At 42.5% G+C, this 20,219-nt stretch overlaps 4 protein-coding genes across 4 annotated transcripts; 2 read left to right on the top strand and 2 right to left on the bottom strand.

The window, feature by feature from the left end:
- Nucleotides 1-1,615: 1,615 nt before the first annotated feature.
- LOC124473968 (inositol 1,4,5-trisphosphate receptor-interacting protein-like) lies at nucleotides 1,616-4,139 on the top strand. The gene is given in 2 exon segments (XM_047029758.1): nucleotides 1,616-1,717; nucleotides 1,720-4,139. Coding segments are annotated over 2 exon segments (1,611 nt in total). The 5' UTR covers nucleotides 1,616-1,668; the 3' UTR covers nucleotides 3,282-4,139.
- Nucleotides 4,140-4,205: 66 nt separating this feature from the next.
- Nucleotides 4,206-6,575, bottom strand: LOC124473984 (glutathione S-transferase omega-1-like). Its single transcript, XM_047029797.1, has 6 exons — nucleotides 6,452-6,575; nucleotides 5,576-5,684; nucleotides 5,254-5,476; nucleotides 5,020-5,121; nucleotides 4,771-4,871; nucleotides 4,206-4,677 (listed from the first exon to the last, which is right to left on the bottom strand). The coding sequence occupies exons 1-6, from the start codon at nucleotides 6,477-6,479 to the stop codon at nucleotides 4,527-4,529; spliced, it is 714 nt and encodes a 237-aa protein (XP_046885753.1). The 5' UTR covers nucleotides 6,480-6,575; the 3' UTR covers nucleotides 4,206-4,526.
- A 121-nt stretch (nucleotides 6,576-6,696) lies between these two features.
- cfap43 (cilia and flagella associated protein 43) lies at nucleotides 6,697-17,566 on the top strand. Its single transcript, XM_047029742.1, has 38 exons — nucleotides 6,697-6,786; nucleotides 7,063-7,316; nucleotides 7,422-7,518; nucleotides 7,650-7,817; nucleotides 7,925-8,075; nucleotides 8,195-8,339; nucleotides 8,451-8,533; nucleotides 8,641-8,772; nucleotides 8,863-8,979; nucleotides 9,086-9,166; nucleotides 9,254-9,402; nucleotides 9,521-9,624; nucleotides 9,727-9,885; nucleotides 10,092-10,255; nucleotides 10,341-10,505; nucleotides 10,611-10,741; nucleotides 10,952-11,123; nucleotides 11,238-11,342; nucleotides 11,999-12,076; nucleotides 12,167-12,292; nucleotides 12,372-12,476; nucleotides 12,612-12,728; nucleotides 12,832-13,032; nucleotides 13,182-13,388; nucleotides 13,609-13,698; nucleotides 13,816-13,896; nucleotides 14,001-14,129; nucleotides 14,240-14,359; nucleotides 14,433-14,540; nucleotides 14,791-14,877; nucleotides 14,969-15,057; nucleotides 15,234-15,450; nucleotides 15,646-15,758; nucleotides 15,932-16,091; nucleotides 16,274-16,438; nucleotides 16,797-16,877; nucleotides 17,013-17,166; nucleotides 17,270-17,566. Exons 1-38 carry the CDS (start codon nucleotides 6,758-6,760, stop codon nucleotides 17,443-17,445), a joined length of 5,010 nt encoding a protein of 1,669 aa, XP_046885698.1. The 5' UTR covers nucleotides 6,697-6,757; the 3' UTR covers nucleotides 17,446-17,566.
- Nucleotides 17,319-19,072, bottom strand: sfr1 (SWI5-dependent homologous recombination repair protein 1). Its single transcript, XM_047029799.1, has 3 exons — nucleotides 18,570-19,072; nucleotides 17,994-18,338; nucleotides 17,319-17,894 (listed from the first exon to the last, which is right to left on the bottom strand). Exons 1-3 carry the CDS (start codon nucleotides 18,663-18,665, stop codon nucleotides 17,703-17,705), a joined length of 633 nt encoding a protein of 210 aa, XP_046885755.1. The 5' UTR covers nucleotides 18,666-19,072; the 3' UTR covers nucleotides 17,319-17,702.
- Nucleotides 19,073-20,219: the final 1,147 nt, after the last annotated feature.

Genomic DNA, 20,219 nt, shown 5'->3' with positions numbered 1-20,219 from the left:
TCTTTAACTATTTATAAATATGTAATCTTAATAAATAATGACATTTTTGTTTGTAGGCGTATTATCCTGTCTCGTATTAGAGGACCTTGTTCTCTGGGAGATTAGGCTTTGTAGGTTATTCCACATCATTTGAGATGCACGCATCCTATTCGATTATGTTCTATTCAATTTTATTGTAGCCTTTTTCAGAAGTTACAAGTAATTTCGCACCACGACTGGGCGGAGCTAGCCTGACATTGTCATACTCATAATTCTAGTCAGAATATGACAATTTCCCGAACAAATTTCTTTTGGGCGGGGAGAAGTTGGGCTGGCAGCCAGGCTAGGGCGGAGCGCTCACGGTCCGGAAATGCGTGGTAGACCAACCAATGCTTCCTCATTACATATTGAAGCTCGACGTTGTGAGAATGTTAGTTTTTGGGGGAGATAAACAATCTGAAATATCTTACAAATCAATAATGATCTTTACATCCCTTTAAAACACGCCGAAGGTAAGTAAACCATTTTCAAAGTGACTACTTTTATATACTTATCAGGCCTACTCTTTTCGTTGAGGATACTGAGTGTTATAGGCTACATCAGTCGATTGACAAGCTTAATTTCTTTATAATCAAGTAATTAACTAACGTCATTTACAACAACGTATTTACGGGACAATACCATTTCCCAAAATATTAACTAAAAAAAATTATGCAAGATGGGAAATACAGAACTGCCCAAGCTTGGCATTGAAGTGACCATCATGCAGTTTCCATCCATTGGAGCACACTTTTTAGATTCTAGGAAAACTTGAACAACGTGATGTTGAGTCATTCGAACTCCATGTTGTTGGAAATAAAATAGGCCAATTGCGGCAAGCATTTTGTGCATTTGAATACAGTCTGAGTAGGCTACAGAAAACACAATTGGCATTTTTTGAGGACTGGATGTCTTTTCATAGTAGAAAGTGTGTGTTACCCAGTGTGAACACTGGAAAACGAACAGTTCAAGCATAATGTTAGCACGATGGACCGATGGTCAAGTCTTGAATAAGGGTTTCTTGACTCTTTTGGGGTTTTAACATGGCTTTCATTCCAGGTAATATCAGAGCCTGCATTAGGTAATATTTGAAGTCAGATGGGAAACAGTTGTCATTGGTTGCACGTATCTGTGGTTAGTTTGTAAACTATAGCCCAAAATTGGTTATTTACAAATTGTAAGAAGAAGATGCATAAAAGATAAATTAATAGCATAGTATTTGCGTCAGCCTTTTCTAAAGGTTTTTACAGAATGTAGATATTACTTTTTGGCAGAATGTAAATCGGCTAAATTGCACAGAAAAAGTCATGTAAGTTCCTCTAAAGTAGGCCTACTGTTTCAAAATATTATCTTCCTTCCTTTCAGAGGGTGCAGTTTAATACTGGACAACAGTGCGTCACTCCACCCTGTACCAACTCTATATTTAGTATAGGAGGCTTTTTGCTTCCTCAGAAGGGGTGGGGCTCTACATGGAAATGACATGTGAATGTGAATTCATACCATGATTGACATCTTTCAGAATTCAGTTTTGTAACAACTTCCAAAATCAGTGTAGGACTACATGTGAATTTGACATATTTTCTGTTTATATTTCAGGAGTTCAAAGCCACAACAGAGGATGGCTTTGTGTCGTTTGAAACCTTAGCGAGGATGCAGGGGGCCATTGCTCGGGTGTGTATGGTGGTGGCAGCGGCCATCTTAAACACCCCTTGCTCTTCCCCCAGGAGAATACCACTCTCCTGGAGCAAGACGAGGAGCTGCTGCTCCGCATGAAAGAGCATGAGGAGAGGCTGGAGTTGGAACAGATGCGGCTGGAGAAGGAGCTCTCTCATCCTGATGTCGAGGAGCAAAACCTGGACTCAGGGGAGAGCTACAGCTGGTACTTCTGGAGCACCCTCTCCCTAGTCATCTTTTTCACCATTGAGGTGTGTAGACAGGACTTGGCTGACATGGAGGCCCAGTACCTGGAGGACGAGGATATGGATGCTGAGACTGGCTTCATCAGCTCCAAGACTCTGCTGCTGGACAAGGGCATCCTGAGGAGCTTCTGTGACCGGTGTATGCACACCATGGCCCATGAGAACTGGAGGGTGAAGGAGTTTGTGGAGGGTTTTGCTGATGACCTGCTGGAGGCTCTGAGGAGTGTGTGTGGAAGGGAGGCTGACATGGAGGTAGGGGACTTTGTGGGAGTTGGAAGCATGTTTGAGTCCTGGAGGGCGAGCAAACCGCTGATGTGTGACCTCATCGTTCCTTTTACCCTTCCCGAGCCAAACTCCTTCCAGTTTAAGCTGTGGTGCAGCCCTTCCAGTGATGTCCCCCCAGACATGCAGGGCTGTGGCAGAATCAGGGTGAGCAGAGCTGGGGAGAATAAAGAGGACTGTCTCTGTGGCTCCGCCAATTTCGGAGAAGACATGCTTTGTCTACTGCACAGAAATACTGAAAGGCCGAAAGCAGACCAAACCTCAGAAGACCTGCTGTGCTCCAAGAACACTGTCTACCTGGCCAAGGACCAGGTTATGAAGTGGTTCCAGATCTCTGTAACCAAAGCCTGGGGGCGCATATCTCACAAGTACGAGTTTCAGCTCACTTTTCGCAACCTGGACACTGCTGGGGCCCTTAAGATCAGGTTCCGCTCAGGGAAGGTTGTGGTGATGAACATTATACCTGTCGTCCAGCTGGAGGACACAAGCGCCTATTTTGTCCCACACTTCCCCTCAGTTGGCACCAGCTTCTCTGACACATACTGGCCCCTATCCTTCGCTGTCTATGAAAGGAACTTATTCAAACATGTGGCTAAAGGCCTTCCGGAAAACGCTTGCCACCTGCACTGCCTTCAGGTCCTCACTTTCCTTCTCAAGAAGCAGACAGGCTTGACAGGTAGGAGTTTTCTAACTAACTACCACCTGAAGACAGCGGTGATCCACCTGTTGCTGTGTAGAGCCTCATCCTGTTGGGGCCCAGGTTGTCTGGAGCTCAGGCTCAGGGATGTGCTTGGCTTCCTGCAGAGGAGTCTCCAGCAAAAGAGACTCCATCATGTGCTGGTTGGAAACAGCCTGGTACCCACAGTGATCCAGGTTCCAGAGATCTTTAGTAGATCTGAACCCATCAACCTGTTTAGGTCACTGGTTTTACAGAAGGAGCTTTACGCACACACGCTTCGGCACTTCCAGGAGATGCTCAGGAACGCTCCTGTCCTGATACAGGAATACACTCCTGTCATACCAAATGGAGATGTCCACCATGGACTAGACTCAAGTTTATAGTTCATACTTTTATATATTGATTTATTAGGAGATGGGCATACTGTCAGTATGACATTATATGTTACTGATATAGAGAAATGTACACCCGCACTGAAACAAAAGGAGGCAATGTCCTTTTTAGATGTTTGTTACAATGGTTTTGCAGAAAGAAGGAAACAGCGTTATTTGCATCATACTTACCTTTCAGTATTGCTACTTGACTTTTACAATATTTTTATTTACTTTGTTGTGTACACTTGTTTGCTTTTTACTGTAAACATATTTATAAATGAAGAATATTTTCTATATACTAGCATCACATGATGTCTTCCACATCATAAAAAGGATAATTGTGTGTTCATGGTGCAATATTATCAGATTCCTTGACTCAAACCCTGTTGTTCTGACATCAGGTTATAAGAATCCCAGCAAAAGGCATTCAGTAGACATTCCTTCCTATAGGTACTTGAGAAACATGATAGTGTATTCTTAGCAAATTCTTCTTGGTCTGTTTCATATCGCTTGCTAAAGTAGGCCTACCTCTTACACTTGCTGTATTATAAATATGTATTGTATTGCAAACAGTTACATAAATGGTGAACACTTAAGTTTTCAATAACACGGATGGCAGCTATTAAAAGATTTTTTGCCACATATTGTTAATTTCTTATGATTTAGAGTTAGCAATTAACATTGGTACATTAAAACAGTGTTTCACAGTGAGACATATTAGACACTTCTCACTTCACTTCCCCCATCTTAAGCAACGCCACCCTTTGGGAATTACACCATGCTTTGAGCACACGCTTTGTACAAGTTTGACAGGACACCCAGTGGGGGAATCACAGTAGGGCAGGTCATCTTCCCATAATAAAACATACTGTACATACTCAAACAACATTTGACATGCAAAATAACTGCACCACAGATGATCAGGAATGTAAAAATGTTTGAAACTGTTTATTGTTCAATTAACAAAGAAGGATATAGATTAGCCTTATCACACATGATCCAAACATTTCTAGTGTTATTCTCTAACACCAATGAAAGACCACATAATTAGTACAATGCTCAGATTGTTCAATTACCTAAGACTATTATATAATGTATTACGTGTAATTAAAAGGTAGATGGAACCAAGATAAGAATGTTTCTGAAACATCACATCAGAAAGACCACTGCAGATTGCATCTAGTTGGCCAAATAACAATGATGATGGGAACATAGAAGAACTGGAGGTGTACAGAAGTCTTGATTAACTGGTGTCTACAAACCATAGTCGTAATTTGGTTGCCCTTCAATGTAAGTCTTGTAGAAAGCCTTGTAGGTATCAGGGCTGTACGATACGGCCTTGACTGTAGGATCCTCCATCATGCACTCGGTCCACTTCTTCAGCTCTGGAGTTTCATCCAAACATCTGGGGACAGAGATGCAGTATGGAGAATTACACTGACCAAAAGGAATAGAGGCCACATCCATGTCTTGAATTTGAAAATAGGGAAGTACATACTGGTTTAACTCGAACATCTCCAGCCTCTCAAACCATGGCCACATCATGTAATCAATCATGGTGATGGAGTTACCACCGTAGAACTTCTTCTTGCCAAGGGTCTAAAAGTGAATGATCAGACGTGTAGACATACTGAGTCGCTATACACATGGCTCGGAAACCAAGGACAAGGCAACTGACTGAGATTCATGTATTAAACACTGAAAACAAGTATTTTCATGACTTACAACCTTAGTAGAGATCACTTACATAATTCAGCTGGTTAAATTTCTCCTTCAGCTCCTTTACCAATGTTGATACATCCTCTCCTTTTGTTCTGCCCATTGGTATCTTGTAGAAGTATGGTGTGATCTGGAAAATAATAATAATTCATAGTTAATGTACATTTCTAATCAAAAGTATGCACTTGGCTACACCTTTTTGTATTTGAATATAGTTGATATTTAAGTAAATGTGCTTGGGCATACAACAAAACGAACAGACCTTGGAGAAGTTCTCCAGCATCATCTTCTGCTGGGCCTTCTCAAATGGATCTGCTGGCAGCAGCTTTTTCTCTGCATAAACTTCATCCAGGTAGTCACAGGTGATTGGTGACTCGTAGATCACTTGTCCACTCGCAGTCTCCAAAGTTGGAACAAGACCGAGAGGGTTCTTCTCAAAGTACCAATCAGGTTTGTCTTTTAAGTTAATGTTGATGGTTTCATGTCTAAGTAAACGAAACAAAAGTAGAAAACAATACACAAAGTAAAGTACAACTTTTATATAAAAATATTACAGTGAAAGTATTAATCTATAGTTGCCATACTTGATTCCCTTGGCCTGAAGCACTAGTCTAGTCCTCTGAGCAAATGGACAGAATCTCATACTGTACAGCCTGATGTGTCCCTTGGGCACTGGACCAGGGGCTGAGGAACCTGGAGAGAACAAGTGCAAAGGTTATATAATTTATGTTACTTTGATTTAATCACTAAATCCTTTGGTACCAATCTACTAAAAACCTTCTGTCTTCTGTGCATTCTCTTTTGACAGGCTCATTGACCCTTGGTTTAATCCGATACTGTATGTGACAAATTATGCTTAATCATGCAGTCACCCACTGAAATCCAGTCTGAAAAAGGTTAGAGTGAATAAAGGTTAGGGTGTAGGCTACATTTCGCTTTCTTTCTTTCATTCTTTCTTTTTTCAATGACTCAGCAAAAATCAAACCCAGTCCATTTCGCTTTATCATGCAAGCTGCATTTTGTCTCTTCAAGATTCCCCAACTCCTCACAGTCCAATCTGCAAACTGGAGTTTGGAGGCACGATACATGCACACGATCATATGTTGTAACCTCATATTGTTGTAACCAGACAAGTAAGAACGTTTTAAGGAAACGTGCTGAATTCATGGCACTTTCAGTGCACTAGTTTCGTTTTCAGTGTAGCTTGGTTTATGATGTAGCATAAAGGAAAACAACATACGACTGGGAGCAAAACCAAATAAATTGAGATGGTAGTCATGATGCAACCATACTTGACACATATTTGGCATCAGATTTCACACTGATGATGCTAGATCTGCCTTAACTATCAATCTGTTATAAAAATATATTCTATATTAACCAGCGATTACTACATAGCCTTTCAAGCAATCTAATATTCGTGCATGCTAGCGAGCATCCACAACAATGTTAGCTCTTACCCTTGGCGAAACACTTTTCAGATGCCATGCTTCTGTAAGTAGAGCTTCTTTCTCAAGGAATGATCAAGCTGTGACCTATGGCTGTGACTGATCACAGGATCGACACAACTTCCCTGGGCGTGTTCAGGAGCGAAGGGGGCGTTTTTACGAATGATTCAACAGCCAATCATTGAACCGTATGCAAAGACAATCAAGCAAGTTGTGGTTGTCAAGGATACACAACCCAACATTTTTCGCTTGTGTATGCTATATGGTAGCCTTTCTTTCAGTCTAGCTAAATATAGTTAGCAACCTGGTTTATTTGATATGGATGTACTGGGAAATTTAGAGGTCAGGTAAGAAACACTTTCCTGGCCAACTAAGCCTATGGAACTAGAACTTAGCATAATGTGTATTTGTTATTCATGAAGCTAATACTGTATACTACAGTACAGTACAGTACCAGTACAGTAGCAACGACAAACACAGTTACTGTAGTACCAATGTTACACAGTGTTACTGCACTGTACAGTAGCCTGTACTGTAGCTCTACATTCGACAGCCAGATAGTACAATAGCCGTGGTTATCATGGTTATCAAGGTTTGCAATTTAATTTAAGTATTTTTTCTAGGTGGGCTCAGGGATTGACAAATCAAAATGTTGAATTTGTTGACAAGAAAACAGTGTGTTACATCTGTGGGAATTACATCGTTTTCCTGGACGTGAAGACCAAAAATCGAAATGTGCTGCAAAGTCCTGGAAGAGGGATAGGTACCGTCACCGCAAATAGCAATTGTAGAACTCTAGCGTTCTCTGAGCAAAGGCTGAATCCCTCCATATTTGTGTACAACTACCCAGGACTTGGGTTGAAAAACGAATTAAAGGGTAAGAACTTGTCTTTGTGCTCAGGTTTGTAGATACCAGTGGTTAATATACTAGGTTAAGGACCTAGTCTGCAGAGCTAAACGAATGTGGTTACATTTTCTTCAGGAACAGCCCAACTATCCTACACTTCTATAGCCTTAAGTGATGCTGGTCCATATTTGGCCTGCTGCTCATCACTTCCAGACCACACCATAACAGTATGGTGAGCAAATTACAACTCGAGAAATTACAATTCCCTATAGCTATTGGGTTTGTATTCCTTCCAAACATTCTGTTAACCGTCTGTGTGTATTCACTCAACCTGCTCTCTCACTTCTGTATGCTCTATTCTAGGAATTGGGAGACTGGATCTCAAATTTGTAAGCAGCCACAGGCTGCAATGGGTATAACATCTTTGATATTCAACCCTCTGAACTGGCTTCAGATTTGTGCTGTGGGGGCTGCATCCCTAACTGTTTGGAACATTGAGAAGAGTGACAACTTTCATATCATGAAACCAGGGTGAGGAAGTGTGGGAAGTTTCTGTGTAGCCTATTTAGTACATCGTGTACTAGACATCTGTCTAAATCTGATGTATTAAATTGGACCCTTTCTCTGTCACATCGAAGTGTGATAGATCTCCCTGCTACTGATGGCTCCTTTGTGGAGAGGGAGTTGAATCCCTCTCATGTTCCCAACGGCAAACTCACCTATTTGGGCCCTCTGATGCCTAAATCTGCAATCGCAGGGCTGACAGGAGACAAGGCAGCATGTTTTGTGGTAGGATGCTGCACACCTCCACAATACGAAAAAGGATTCTATCATATATAGCTTATCATACAAATGAGCAATGGTTCATTGAAATTCCCTTTCCCTGTGGTGCCTCTATGTTTCCACAGCCTATGAAGTGGATCAGGAGCAGACTAAGCCCTAGTGCTGTCTGCTGGACAGCGTCTTCAGAACTTTATGTGGGATGTAAGGAAGGTTTTCTGTTGCAGGTTGACCCAGAGTCTCTCTCCATCACTGTCCTGTTCAGCCCCACAGGTACAAGCAAAACAAAGGGAAACAATGTAAAAAAAAAAGAAAATGGCTATACAGTACAGTTATGAATAGCCATTTTCAGACAACTATGTAAGACTGTTTTCCCTATTTTAGCTCCTGGAGATGTAACCGATCTAAAAGAGGGAAGCTTTGAAAGCTTTGCTCTACATAAACATGGACTCTTTGTTTCAGGAAAGGTAAACAATTCTGCCTACTTATTCTCTGTAATGTGTGATTACAGCACTTTGACTGATATATTGATATATAGTCGCGCTACTGTAACTGTACTCTTGCTGTTTTACAGGAGAGTCTGTTACGCTGCTTGAAAATCAAAGGTGACCACGTTGAGGTCACACAACATTGGAATTTAGATGAACCAGCCTCATGCATCACATTCTCCCCTGACTATGACACACTGATGTTAACATCTCATACTGTGAGCAATTCAGTACATTTGAAATGAAAGTGTCCATACATTTCTCTCATTTCCAGGCTGCAGTTATTAAACCGCTTTGCTCTTTTTTAGGGGCGCATCTACAAGTACGAACCCACACAGTCAGAGAAGGTGGTTAATGTTCTGGATGTGCTCAGTGGCAACTTTGTGGCGGCAACTTCGCTGTATACAGAGAGAAACGTCTGTGTGGTTAGTACAATAATAATGCAATATATTTATACTATCTTTATACTAACCTCTATACTACTTTTTTGGTCCAGATAGTGATGCTGTTGTGTTTGTTTCCTGGGTGCAGTCGGTGAGGGACTCAGGAGAGATGCAAGTGTGGTCTCTAGATGATGGCATTTGCATCGGAACCTTATCTCTTCAAGTGAAGGTTAGAATAATGTGCCAAAAAGCAAACTATTGTGTGAGCATTGTAGAATGTGTTGAATGTGTTTAATATTTGTTTGTTTTTGTACAGGTGAGCAGCTTGGCCTGTTGCCCCACAGCACAATACGTTGCCGTGGGAACATTTTTGGGTCACATCCTGTTCATCGAGCTTACCAGGGAGCAGCAGCCTCGCTTGGTCCACAGGGTCCACCTCTACAACGCTCCAATAGACCACCTAGTGTAAGCCCCCCAATCACTAACAGGAACTGAGAAGATTAAGATCTGGGTTTATATTTATATAATGAATCAGGGTCATCAGGCCCTCAGGATCTCACTGAGATGTATTTTCTTTGTAAAGCTTTGACCAGGGAGGACATTTCCTCTTCACTGGTGCCTCTGACTCACTAATCTATGTACTGGACTCAAAGCCATCCAAGAAGTTTGAAATCATCGGCTACAAAGGTATACTTGCGCACGACTTCATGCAGGTTTCTCCAAGCATTGCAGACAGATGTATGCAAGACAGCTCCCTGACAGGCGTCATTGCTGAATGTGTTTGTCCAGGTGTCCCAGGGGCGGTGGTCTCCATGTCTACCCAGTACAGCCGGGACAGCAAGCAGGTGAGGCTACTGGTCCTGTGTGCTGGAGAGAAGGACACCAGTCAAAGCTGTGGGGAGGGCAGCCTGCTTACTCTGCTCACACTTCCTGTACAGAAGCTCACAGGTACAGAGAGAGCTGCACAGTCACTCCTTCTACCCTGGGGCCCGAGTTTGGGATATGTTGAATTTCATCATCTTGTATGTCAGTTCAGTCGTTATAGTCAGTTTCTGTTGCCATTCAGCTAGATAAAAAAAGAAGTTATTAATATGAACTCAGTGGTACCGATGTATGAATGTGTAGTAGTTCTTACGTGCTTTGATGGTTGGCAGAGGGAGCAAAGTGTGCAGACCTACGGGGTTCCCTGTCTGATGACGTCGTAAAGAGCTGCACCTACAAGGTCCCTCACTCACTCAGCTCATCAGTCCTGGGGACCAATAAGATCTTTGCTTACTGCCACAAGAAAAAAACTCTGCAGAGATTTCCAATTCCTGAGGTAAAGATCTATGGCAGTTCTCAGCTGACTGAGGTAGCATTGTGTTTGTTCATGGAATTTAAAAATGGCCACCATATTCTCCCAGAGCACTGAGAGGTCACCTGACCAGGAACTGGACCAGATAAATCCTGATAAGGAGGTGGAAGGTCATCCTCTAGGTCCTGCGTCTGTTCTGCTGTCACCCCACCAGAACTGGCTAGCGTCTGTAGGCAAGGATGGCCTGCTGCGCATTAGGGATATCTCAAGCCTGGTATAGCCTCTCCTACCGTGCACACACAGTAGAAGCTATTCTTATATATTATAGATATTGCCTTTATATTTGATGATGATGATTCTTTTGTGATGTCATGCGCAGGAGCGGTATGTTCAGATGCAGTGTCATTCTTGTTGGCTGGACGGTATCAGAGCAGTGGCCTTCACCTCTGACAGTCAGACTCTGATCACTGCAGGTCTCAGAGACGGATCTCTGGTCTGTACCAGGCTCAAGTAAGATATTTTCACTGTGTTATATCAACCTGGACACCAGGGGGCAATTGTGTTATCTAAAACCTGACACCAGGGGGCAAAATGTTCAAATTTGAAAGAAAAAAAAAGCCTATTTGTGAATAGTTCCATAAGTTTTACATTGTTATGATGTTTAGAGGGTTTACACTACTCTTAATGTTACTTATAGTCTACATTTCTATTTGTACGCAGGTTCAAAACCACCGGAGCTAGCAAGGGCAATGCAGCTACCCAATACAGCCAGTCCATGGCTAAGTCTCTGGAGAGTGTTGTGACATTAGAGAACCCTGTCCTCAATCAGATGTCTGACTGGAGCTCAGGTGTATTGTCTCCCACTGGCTCAGTTGACCTACTTGAAGTTGAGGTACTCCCAGTTGATTCAATGATGTTACTTTAACCCTAGTGTCTCTCTTCGAACCATTACAAGATCAGATGTGACAAAGTTGTATCAAATGTGACAGTGCCATCCTCTCTGTAGGCCAGTAACAAGAGACAGCCGGTGGATGTAACTGAGCAGGATGAGAGTTACACCAACCTGCCCTTGGCCACAGACTCCACCTGGTTGGACAACAAACTGGAAGCGGTCAGTGACACTCAGACCTACTGAGATGCCTTTCCACATCTGGTAGCAGTATGGAATAGAAGCACAGCTCACAATTTGTAAAACGCAAACAAAATGTTGCAAAATTTTTATGGGAACTGATGTAGGACTTTTATATTGAAAACAGATAAGATGCCTTTTCAATACCTCAAGCAGCTGTGTTGCTCTTGGCAAATTCCTGCTTTATGAAAGCAACACATTGGCCTTATTTATTATGTGTGAAAGGATCAGGCACCAAATGATACAGTAGTATGACAGATAAGCATTTCGAAAGAAAGTGTTGCCCCAACAGGACTGTAGATAAGAGCCAACTGATATGACAGGTGCTATGTGGTGTTTTGGTTTTCTTGTTTACAATTAGTCTGATATGTAATAGAGTAAAAGACAAGTAGGTACGTGCTATAGTAAACCCTTTCTGTGCATTTCATGTTTTGATTTAGTAAGGTAAGCGACTTGTGAGGTAAGCGGCAAGTGGTTTTGATATTGTGAAACCAACATTGATAACACGGTTCATCTCCATGTCAGTTCGTCAGCAGGAGTACTGTATGAAGCTGTTCAAAAACTGCATGTTCTAAAAATCACAACACAAAAACACACAAATTGAAGCAAAACAAGCCCCACTTTGCTTGTCTCCACAGGTCATCAAGGAAGAGAGTCAGCAGTTTTCTGATACGAAGAAGAACCTGAGGAAAAGAGTCAAACAGTTGCGAGACACCGTAAGTGAGGCTTAACTACTTAACTACCACAATTCCTCCCTGACCTTATGATTCTTGCTACTAACTTCTTGATGTTATGCGTGAGTCCAGATCCAGGGGATGATGCGTGAGAACGAGAGCCTTCCTGACATGGAGCGCCTGGAACCGCAGGAATTCAACCTGGATGTGGAGGAGCAGAAGAGGCTACAGGCTGAGGGGGAGCAGGAAGTCACCAGAGTAAGACACACTCACACATTCACCCACCGTCAGCTGCTTCAGACGGTCAAGCCATTTGGGTTTTGATTGAACATTTCAGGTTCGAAATGAGATCGAGCTGGAGAACCTTTCCAAATGCTACTTGCGTGATGTCCTCAAGAGAGAGTGTTGGGATTCCATGAAGGTCAAAGGGCAAGCTATCAAGGTAATAAGGACCGAAACTACAACTAGGCCGAAACTACAACAGAGTTTTCTGAAGTACACAAATAAGAGACTTTTGGAATGTTTGTCAAGAAGGTTGAGACAAGTTGCTTATTGTTGTCTGTGTACTGTATCTCAGGCCTTCCACTCTGACCACGAGGTGAAGAACTACCCCATGAAGGAGCGCACACAAAAGGAGCTTGAGGAACTTGAAAGGGTGCAGTGTATTAGGAAGATCGAAAACACCGACTGCAATGTGAGTTGCGCATCCACAGTATCGCGTTCCAGCAACAGACTGTGCTTCTTAGCTACTAAGATACTTTGTTCATTCAAGGCGTTCCTCTCTGTCTACGACCCAGCTCCAACAGGAGATTCTGGAGACGAAAAGCAGGAACCCTGTGGAAAAAGAGGAAGAGGAGGAGGAGGAAGGGCACGAGACTGAGAGCGCCGCTCACACAGGAAGTCTGAGCGCTCAGTTTGGAGGTTCGAACCCCTTCCTCTACAACCAGTTCAGCTTGCACATCAGAGAGCAGAAGATCAACCAGCTAACCCTGCTCCAGGTATGAGGCGACGCCACGATTTTTGGCGAGTTCTGCCACCAAATGTGTGTATCCATGTCCGACCAAAAGATTAAATTTCTGAATCTAACAAGCGAGTTGCAGCAGTGCCACACCTTCATGTTCTCCACCTGCCTTGTCTTTCTGTCTAGGATGTGATCTACAAAGTAAAGACGGCCTTCAATGCCGAGTTTCTGGCGGTGTACAAGCAAAAGGAGCAGGAGATTAACCGTGTGAAGGATAAGAACAGACGTATCGTGGAGATCATGGCTGAGCTGGATCTGAAAGAGAAGCTATGGGAGCCGAGCCTGTCAGACAACGAACGTCCTGAGAGGGCGCTCACTGTACAGGACTCTGAGGTAACGTAGCTGCACAACCTCACAATTTGGCAAATATGTAATTTTAAATATGTCCTTAATTGTGGTGAAATTAACTGTAAAATTTCAGAGACTGTGAATTTGGAAGAAAATATTGATAATTTACACTGTATTTACCGTGACAGTTTGTATTTCCATCAAACAATTGCATTTCTGCGTGTCAGGTGATGATTTACGAGTAACACATTCTTATGCATTGTAGATTCAAGTAGAGAAGTACCTCTCCCCGGAGCAGAGGGCGATGAATGAGGATAAGAAAAAGGCAGAGGAACAAAGACGCCTGGCTGCTAAGGTACCGAGTCACACCTTTCTCTTTCAACTCACCCTCACCCATTCTACCTTTCCAACCCAGGGTGTTTGGGCCTCGGGTAATAGCTGTTGTTGGGTCTTTTTGTTGTTTGGATTCCAGGTCGACAACATCAGAGACAGAGCTCTGGATGACATGATGGGTGGAGTGCTTGAGCTGAAGAAAGAGGACATACTGAAAATGGTGCTGTCAACAGGAAATTGTTCCCAGTATTACGGCAGGCAAAATAATGAGATGGTCATGAGAAGGTGCACTGTTGTGCTGACCACATGCTTCTTAACACACAGGAGGTCCCGCCGCCAGAGTTCCTATTGTCCAAGTCAGACATCCAGTGGACTGAGGAGGAAAAAAAGATCCACAAAGACTATGAGAAAAAAGCAAAGGAGCTGAGCGAGGAAAAGGAGAAATACAGAAAGGTTGGGAAAAATGAGCCTTGCTCGTCAGTCTTCTATTACAAATGCAGGATGTTATTCATTGGTCATCGTCAATATAAATATTTGAAAGGGAGGGCATTTTTTCATTCCAGACCTTGGAGACTGAAATGAAGAAACTACAGACATCCATCAAAGAAGCCACCCAGGGCTTTGATGATACCTTGACTAAGCTGTTTGAGAGGAAGGTTAAATCTGAGATGGTTATTTACCAGGTGAGACGCACACCCACTCACACCCACCCACCCACTTTTTCAGTATCATCTTTATTGAAAACATCTTTTCTAGGAGGAGCTGAAAATTGCCAACCTCGTTCACTCCCTTCTCATTGAGGAGGAGATGCTCAATCGTGAGAGAGAGCTCAACGTGAAACTAGAAAAGGCTCGAATTTATAAGGTAAAAAAGGTCTTGCACAGAATGAAGGTTTTACCATTGCTTTATCTCGCTCGTATTTCATGTTGCTCTGTTGGCAGTCGTAACATTACTAATTCAAATAAGATGCTGGGGTGTAACCCTTAGTCTTTTGATTGACATGTTTTTCAAGAAGTGACCTGCAGGGTATTTGAATCTGTCGTGTGAGAGTGTTTTTCTCCATTCCCAGTACTTGGCATTTCCATCACTTAACAGCCTTGCATTCCTTTGACAGAATGATATTGGAGAAGAGCTGAACAGACACAAAGAGGATGTGGAGCTCTTCCATGACTCCTATGACAATGTTGTAGCCGAAGATAAAGTAAGATATATGTAGCCAGCACTCCAGATACGATTATCCTAATATTACCTCTCAATGATATCTAATAATCACATTCCATATGTCTCCCAAGCTTCTGGATAGAGGATTCAGGAAGGAGTTCATGGATGTGCCAGGCCATGTTGTTGATCACTTGTACAAGCTTTACAAGCGCAGACCCAGGTATAGCAGTTATATGGAATCAAAGAGTGATATATTCATTGTCAGTGTGACATAATAAAGAAAAAAAAACATTTACCCTACTTTTAATTGAAACGGGGATGGTCTTTGTGAGGTAAACCCTGTGAGCTGGCTGTGTGCAGCCAGTGTGTAACTAACTGTAAGGCTTGTGGCTCCAGGGTCCAGAGGATAAGGACCCAGGCAGAGAACAGCACCAGCCCTTTCAAAGAACACTCTGGCCCTGAGTCAGGCCGTGCTGTGGCCGAGGGGCTCTGCCAGATGATGAAGGCCATGGAAGAACTGGACACTCCAGAGAACATGCCGGATGGCCTGGACCCATCTGTGTGGGAGAGGTTCTGCCTAACCCGCAGAGCCAAGGTGGAGAGTGAACAGCAGGTAATTAGATTAATACATGAATTAACTACAATGTGTATGTATTCCTTCCTGGTTAAATGTTTTTTAAGATGAGTGGAAATGTGTGCAGCATGCAAACCTCTGAATGTGGCATGAACAAGGGAAGTTGCTCATATTAACACTGTAACAGTTCTTCATTTCCATCCAAACGTATTTCACCGCACCCGTCTTCCACAGGTGAAAATGAAGGCTTTGACTCTAGCTGAAATGCAAGCTTTCCTGCAGAAGAGGATTGACGAGGACGAAGGTGCAAAGATGGAGATAAAAAACCTTATCGACGATGTCAATGGGTGAGAATGCTGTTGCTTATACAATTTACACACACCTTTTTTTTGCTTCATGTAAGCGCAGTCATAAATAACATTTATTAAATCATCATTTACTATTGGTACTCATGACAGATGTATCAGTTATGCTGAGAGTATAATACTGAGCTCAACTCCCTGGGCTAATGTTTCCTCAGCCTGCGTGAGGAGAAAATGCGTTTCCGTCTGGACATCATGGTCCAGATCCTGATCAAGCAGGGCCAGGTGGAGGTGGAGCCAGGAGACTTCATCGCTGACTACTCCGATTCCCTGCTTCTTCCCAGGAATGTGGTGGAGGACCTCAATGGCACCATCAGGGTAAGGCACTTCACACCAGCCTCATGTACTGTACACCTTGATTGTTAGTATCTGTCTGAAACTTGATCATTTCACATTGCATCAAGTATTAGGGTTTAACCAGCAATTCAACAGGTTTTTCTTTCTTTTATCATTCACAATATTACTTGGTTTGACTTTTGTGAAATGTTTACCACTGGCAGGCTTTGGGAGAGCAAAAGATAGCCAAGATGGTGGAGTGTAAGGACTTCCGTAAGGGCATCATTCAGCAAGAGTGGGAACACAAGAGGATGCGGATGCAGATGGAGGACCTGAACACCAAGGCCAGGGACATCCAGATGCTGCGCGTCTCACAGGAGCTACAGGAGGTGAGGACTGGTGCTGATAGGAACAGGAGCCATCATTTTACAGATAACTAAACTGAAAAATGAGAGTAAAGGGTCTGAAATGTCACACTAGTAGCTTGTGGCAATGAAAGACTTATCTCTAATTAAAAGGCTCATTGCAGCAGTTCTAGAAGGTCCTGTTATGTTTCTTTTTTTGGTATGGTGTACAGTAGCCTATATACTTAATTTCCCTTTTAGAACGCAACTTAAAACACAATGTCTTATCAACAATGTTGATATTAAACAGCACATTGACCTTCAGGACTTGGTCTTGACTGGAATATACAGTATTGTACACAACCTGTATTAATATGAATGTTTGCCCTTTCATTTTCTTCAGTATCTCAGTGAGACAGACCATGACAATCGAATGTCAAAAAAGGTTTCCACTTTGGAGAAAACAATAACTTTACAGGAAAAGGTCATTTCAAACATTTAAATATTACATTATTTATTATATATATATATATATATACTGTATGTTGGGTGTCTGATTTCCATAGTGCTCTGCAAAACAGCTATTATGAACAGCCATTGTGACATTCTTATGTTATAGACCCACACAAAGAATGTAGAAAACTGTAAGAAAATAATCAAGCAGCTGAAGAGACAAGTGGCACAGAAGACAGAGAAGAATTCAATTTTGAACCCGCAGCTGGCTGTCATGCAAGTGAATGTGGCTGAAAGAATGCACCTTTATGAGGCTACAGGTACAACCGTGTTTCCCAATGCAACCAACCCACATCCAATGCGTTTAATCCCATTAACGGTTGCCGAATCCGATGAGCAATTCTTGTACATGTTTTTTTCCAGCCATGGAGGAGAACAAGGCCAGCGATGCTGAGGAGCGCTATCAGGACATCATCCAGAGGAAGAAGCTGATGGACCTGGCCAGGCAGCAGGCCGAGGAGCTAGCCATCCTTAGGGCCGAGGTGGAGCGCATGAGAAGGAAAACCTTCCCAGCACTTGCTAACCTCAAACATGAATAACCAAAAGATCCTTATATCATATTCTTTATAAAACAAACCTTTACAACATAGAACAGATTTAAGAGTTTACAGAACTAACTTTCCGTTATGTAGCAGCATGAAATAAAACATTAATCAATGTGTTTACTTTCATAAATATTTTGGAGTGAGTAAAAATTAGAAGAAAAGAAATCTCATGACAGTGTGAATATAGTGTTATCATCCAAAAGGAGGAACGAACAGATAACCTAATAGTCAAATGAACAAAGCCAATGTACTCATGCATCCCTGAAATCGTCCTCTGTCCGGTCAAACTGCAGTATGCTATCCTCCAATCCAAAAAGGTCTATGAGCTGAGCTAGACTCGCTTTCTTCCCATCAACTGGTAGATCCGTCTGGAGCTCATACATTGCAGACTGACAACAGCTTCGCCATTTGCCGATCAGCCGTGACAGTTGGGTCAAGTCATTCTGGAAAAGAGAATAAAGAGGAAACTTAGCCTTTGCACTCATACCAAACCCTGCGATTTTAAAACATATTGACAACAACTGTGTAGAAGTTGCAGCTACCTTGCTTCTATACATCTTCACCATCTTGAGTCTCCGGAGAGTCTCTGCCCTTTCCTTCACTTCTGTTTTCAGTTGGTGGATTAATTTGAGTGGGTCTCCAGGCGTGGGGTGCTGTGACTCAGGCATACTACTGGTAATTTCGTTTTCTCCAAGAATACTTATGTTTGCCCCTATGTGAACATCTTGTGACTCTTCTATGCCACCATGTACGTGCTTGTCTTGTCCAACATAATTTTGGTCGTCATCCTCGATGTGAAGGCGTTTGGCCACAGACATGGGCGAGGTGAAAGAGCGCCTGGATCTTTTCAATCTTGCCTTTAGTGAAGCACTCAGCTGCTGCTTGGGCTAAGCGTGGAGGAAGGAAATCGCAAAAATTACAAAACATCTGACCGGGCTAACCCAACAGGGTATCAAATTTTTAGATCAATTATTCAAATTAGGTAGTTTAGCGATGCTCATTCGTTTTCAAATGACAAATCATACAGTGAGTGTAAAATCAGGTTAGGGTCAACTACAGATTAACTCTTGTTGTCGTCTTGAAATACTATAATACCTTTAGACTAATTGATTATTTACCTTTCCCATGCTGACCTCACATGGACTTGACTCTTCTTCATAGCAAGGCGTACCATAGACGGACTTCCATTTGGCTGTCTTGGGTGTTGTCTCCATTATGAATTAAACGTTTGACTATTAGCTATGGCACACTATTATTCGTGCCAACTAGCTCCCTGACGGTCTCGGGAGACTCAAGAAAAAGAGAAAAGTCAAATAGCTGGCTCGAACACTGTGTTCACAGTTTCGTGAGAACAGCAGTCTACTGTATCTTACCATTTACGTAAATGTACTTTGCAAAACATTTGTCAGTTCATTCACTGTCGACTCTCTAAATGTAACATGTATCCCGACCGACTTGTTTTGTTTAGTGCTAACCTAGCTTTGTGACTTTCTTTGAATTTGATTCTTTTCTTCTTCTTCTGTCGATTCTGGTTTGCGGATCGCATTTAACTGAAAGGTGCTTACACCGCCACCTACTGGGCTAGAGTATAAGACTAGTCAGGCCTACCTATTTCCTCTCCATAATCCAGTGTTTTTGATCAACCAAGCAACGACCTCCACACCTAGTCCCACCCATTCCCAACACGCCTGTGTGAGCTGGCACCCAATATGCACACCTACCCAGGGGCGTCGCCAGGAATTTTGGGCCCCATAGAGAATATAAAACTTTTAGAATTTCTATTTGTTTTTCACTTTTGGGGGGCCTCTGTCAGTCAGGGGGCCTTGGAATTGTCCTAACTTTTACCCCCTATACTGCACCCACCCTCTCCAAAGCTATCAACACAGCCATCAACTCAACGTATAGATCTGCTCCCTTTGGTCCAGAGGCATCTCCCTTGCATCAGGCTGTGGCCCACCACACGACCTAAGTGCTCTCAGCTGTAATCTATCCAGTCGCTGCAGCACTGTCATGGCTGCCAACCCATTCACAAAGCCCCTATCTCCTTCCCATTCATGTTTAGCTGTACTTCCTCCACCAGCTTGGTAGCTACCAGCTCAAGCAGGGATTGGACCCTCACGTCATTGAGGCAATGGGAGGCTGCACCCACAAGTTGGGTTTAAATATGTATTTATTTAGTCAGTTAATTATTATATTATTTGGTTGTTGGCTGAATTAGATACTTAGGTTGTAAAGTAACATCAAAGTCACACATCTGAATTATGACAACGTTTTAAGTTCACTTAGCCTATATAACAATCATATGCTATTAGCTGTGCAACTAAACTTTTGTACTGTTTGTCAAAATAAATAGACAAAGTTAAAACAAATCTAAGCATTATTTGTGAAGATGTTTTAAGTAATTTACTATCATAATGTGTTATGGAAACATTATTTCAAGGGGTTGTACATTGAGACTGCCTGGCTTGTCAGGACAGTTGTCATAAGTCAGCCATTTTATTCATCCCTCTAAGCAAGACAGATTTCTTCCCATACTGTATATTAATTCACGGAGTTCGTGCCTGCACTGGTTTAATTGTGTCTTTCTGTAGCCTTGGGGAGAAAGGTGTGGATTGAAAAGGTATCTTGTCTTGACTTGAACATCACCAATGTTGTCTGATATTACATACCTCAGGGAAAAGAGACATTTCAGAAATCAGTTGAATGAGTTCAATCACTTATGTCTATGAGTCAGACTGTTTGCTTGGTTCCTGTTGTGTTGTCATGTG

This window comes from Hypomesus transpacificus, chromosome 11 (genome assembly GCF_021917145.1).
Source record: "Hypomesus transpacificus isolate Combined female chromosome 11, fHypTra1, whole genome shotgun sequence".
Lineage (NCBI taxonomy): Eukaryota > Metazoa > Chordata > Actinopteri > Osmeriformes > Osmeridae > Hypomesus > Hypomesus transpacificus.
This window is presented reverse-complemented; position numbering and strand designations above follow the sequence as displayed.

Excerpts from the sequence above, each read along its gene's own strand:
- LOC124473984 (XM_047029797.1), bottom strand. The coding sequence starts at position 6,479 with ATGGCATCTGAAAAGTGTTTCGCCAAGG. Across the intron at positions 5,685-6,451 it reads TGAAAAGTGTTTCGCCAAGG|GTTCCTCAGCCCCTGGTCCA; the intron begins GTAAGAGCTAAC and ends TGTTCTCTCCAG. Across the intron at positions 4,872-5,019 it reads AATTTAACCAGCTGAATTAT|ACCCTTGGCAAGAAGAAGTT; the intron begins GTAAGTGATCTC and ends ATTCACTTTTAG.
- cfap43 (XM_047029742.1), top strand. The coding sequence starts at position 6,758 with ATGGATGTACTGGGAAATTTAGAGGTCAG. Across the intron at positions 13,897-14,000 it reads AAGAGGACATACTGAAAATG|GAGGTCCCGCCGCCAGAGTT; the intron begins GTGCTGTCAACA and ends CTTAACACACAG. Across the intron at positions 14,878-14,968 it reads ATGTTGTAGCCGAAGATAAA|CTTCTGGATAGAGGATTCAG; the intron begins GTAAGATATATG and ends ATGTCTCCCAAG.
- sfr1 (XM_047029799.1), bottom strand. The coding sequence starts at position 18,665 with ATGGAGACAACACCCAAGACAGCCAAATGGAAGTCCGTCTATGGTACG. Across the intron at positions 18,339-18,569 it reads GTGAGGTCAGCATGGGAAAG|CCCAAGCAGCAGCTGAGTGC; the intron begins GTAAATAATCAA and ends CTCCACGCTTAG. Across the intron at positions 17,895-17,993 it reads TGAAGATGTATAGAAGCAAG|AATGACTTGACCCAACTGTC; the intron begins GTAGCTGCAACT and ends TCTCTTTTCCAG.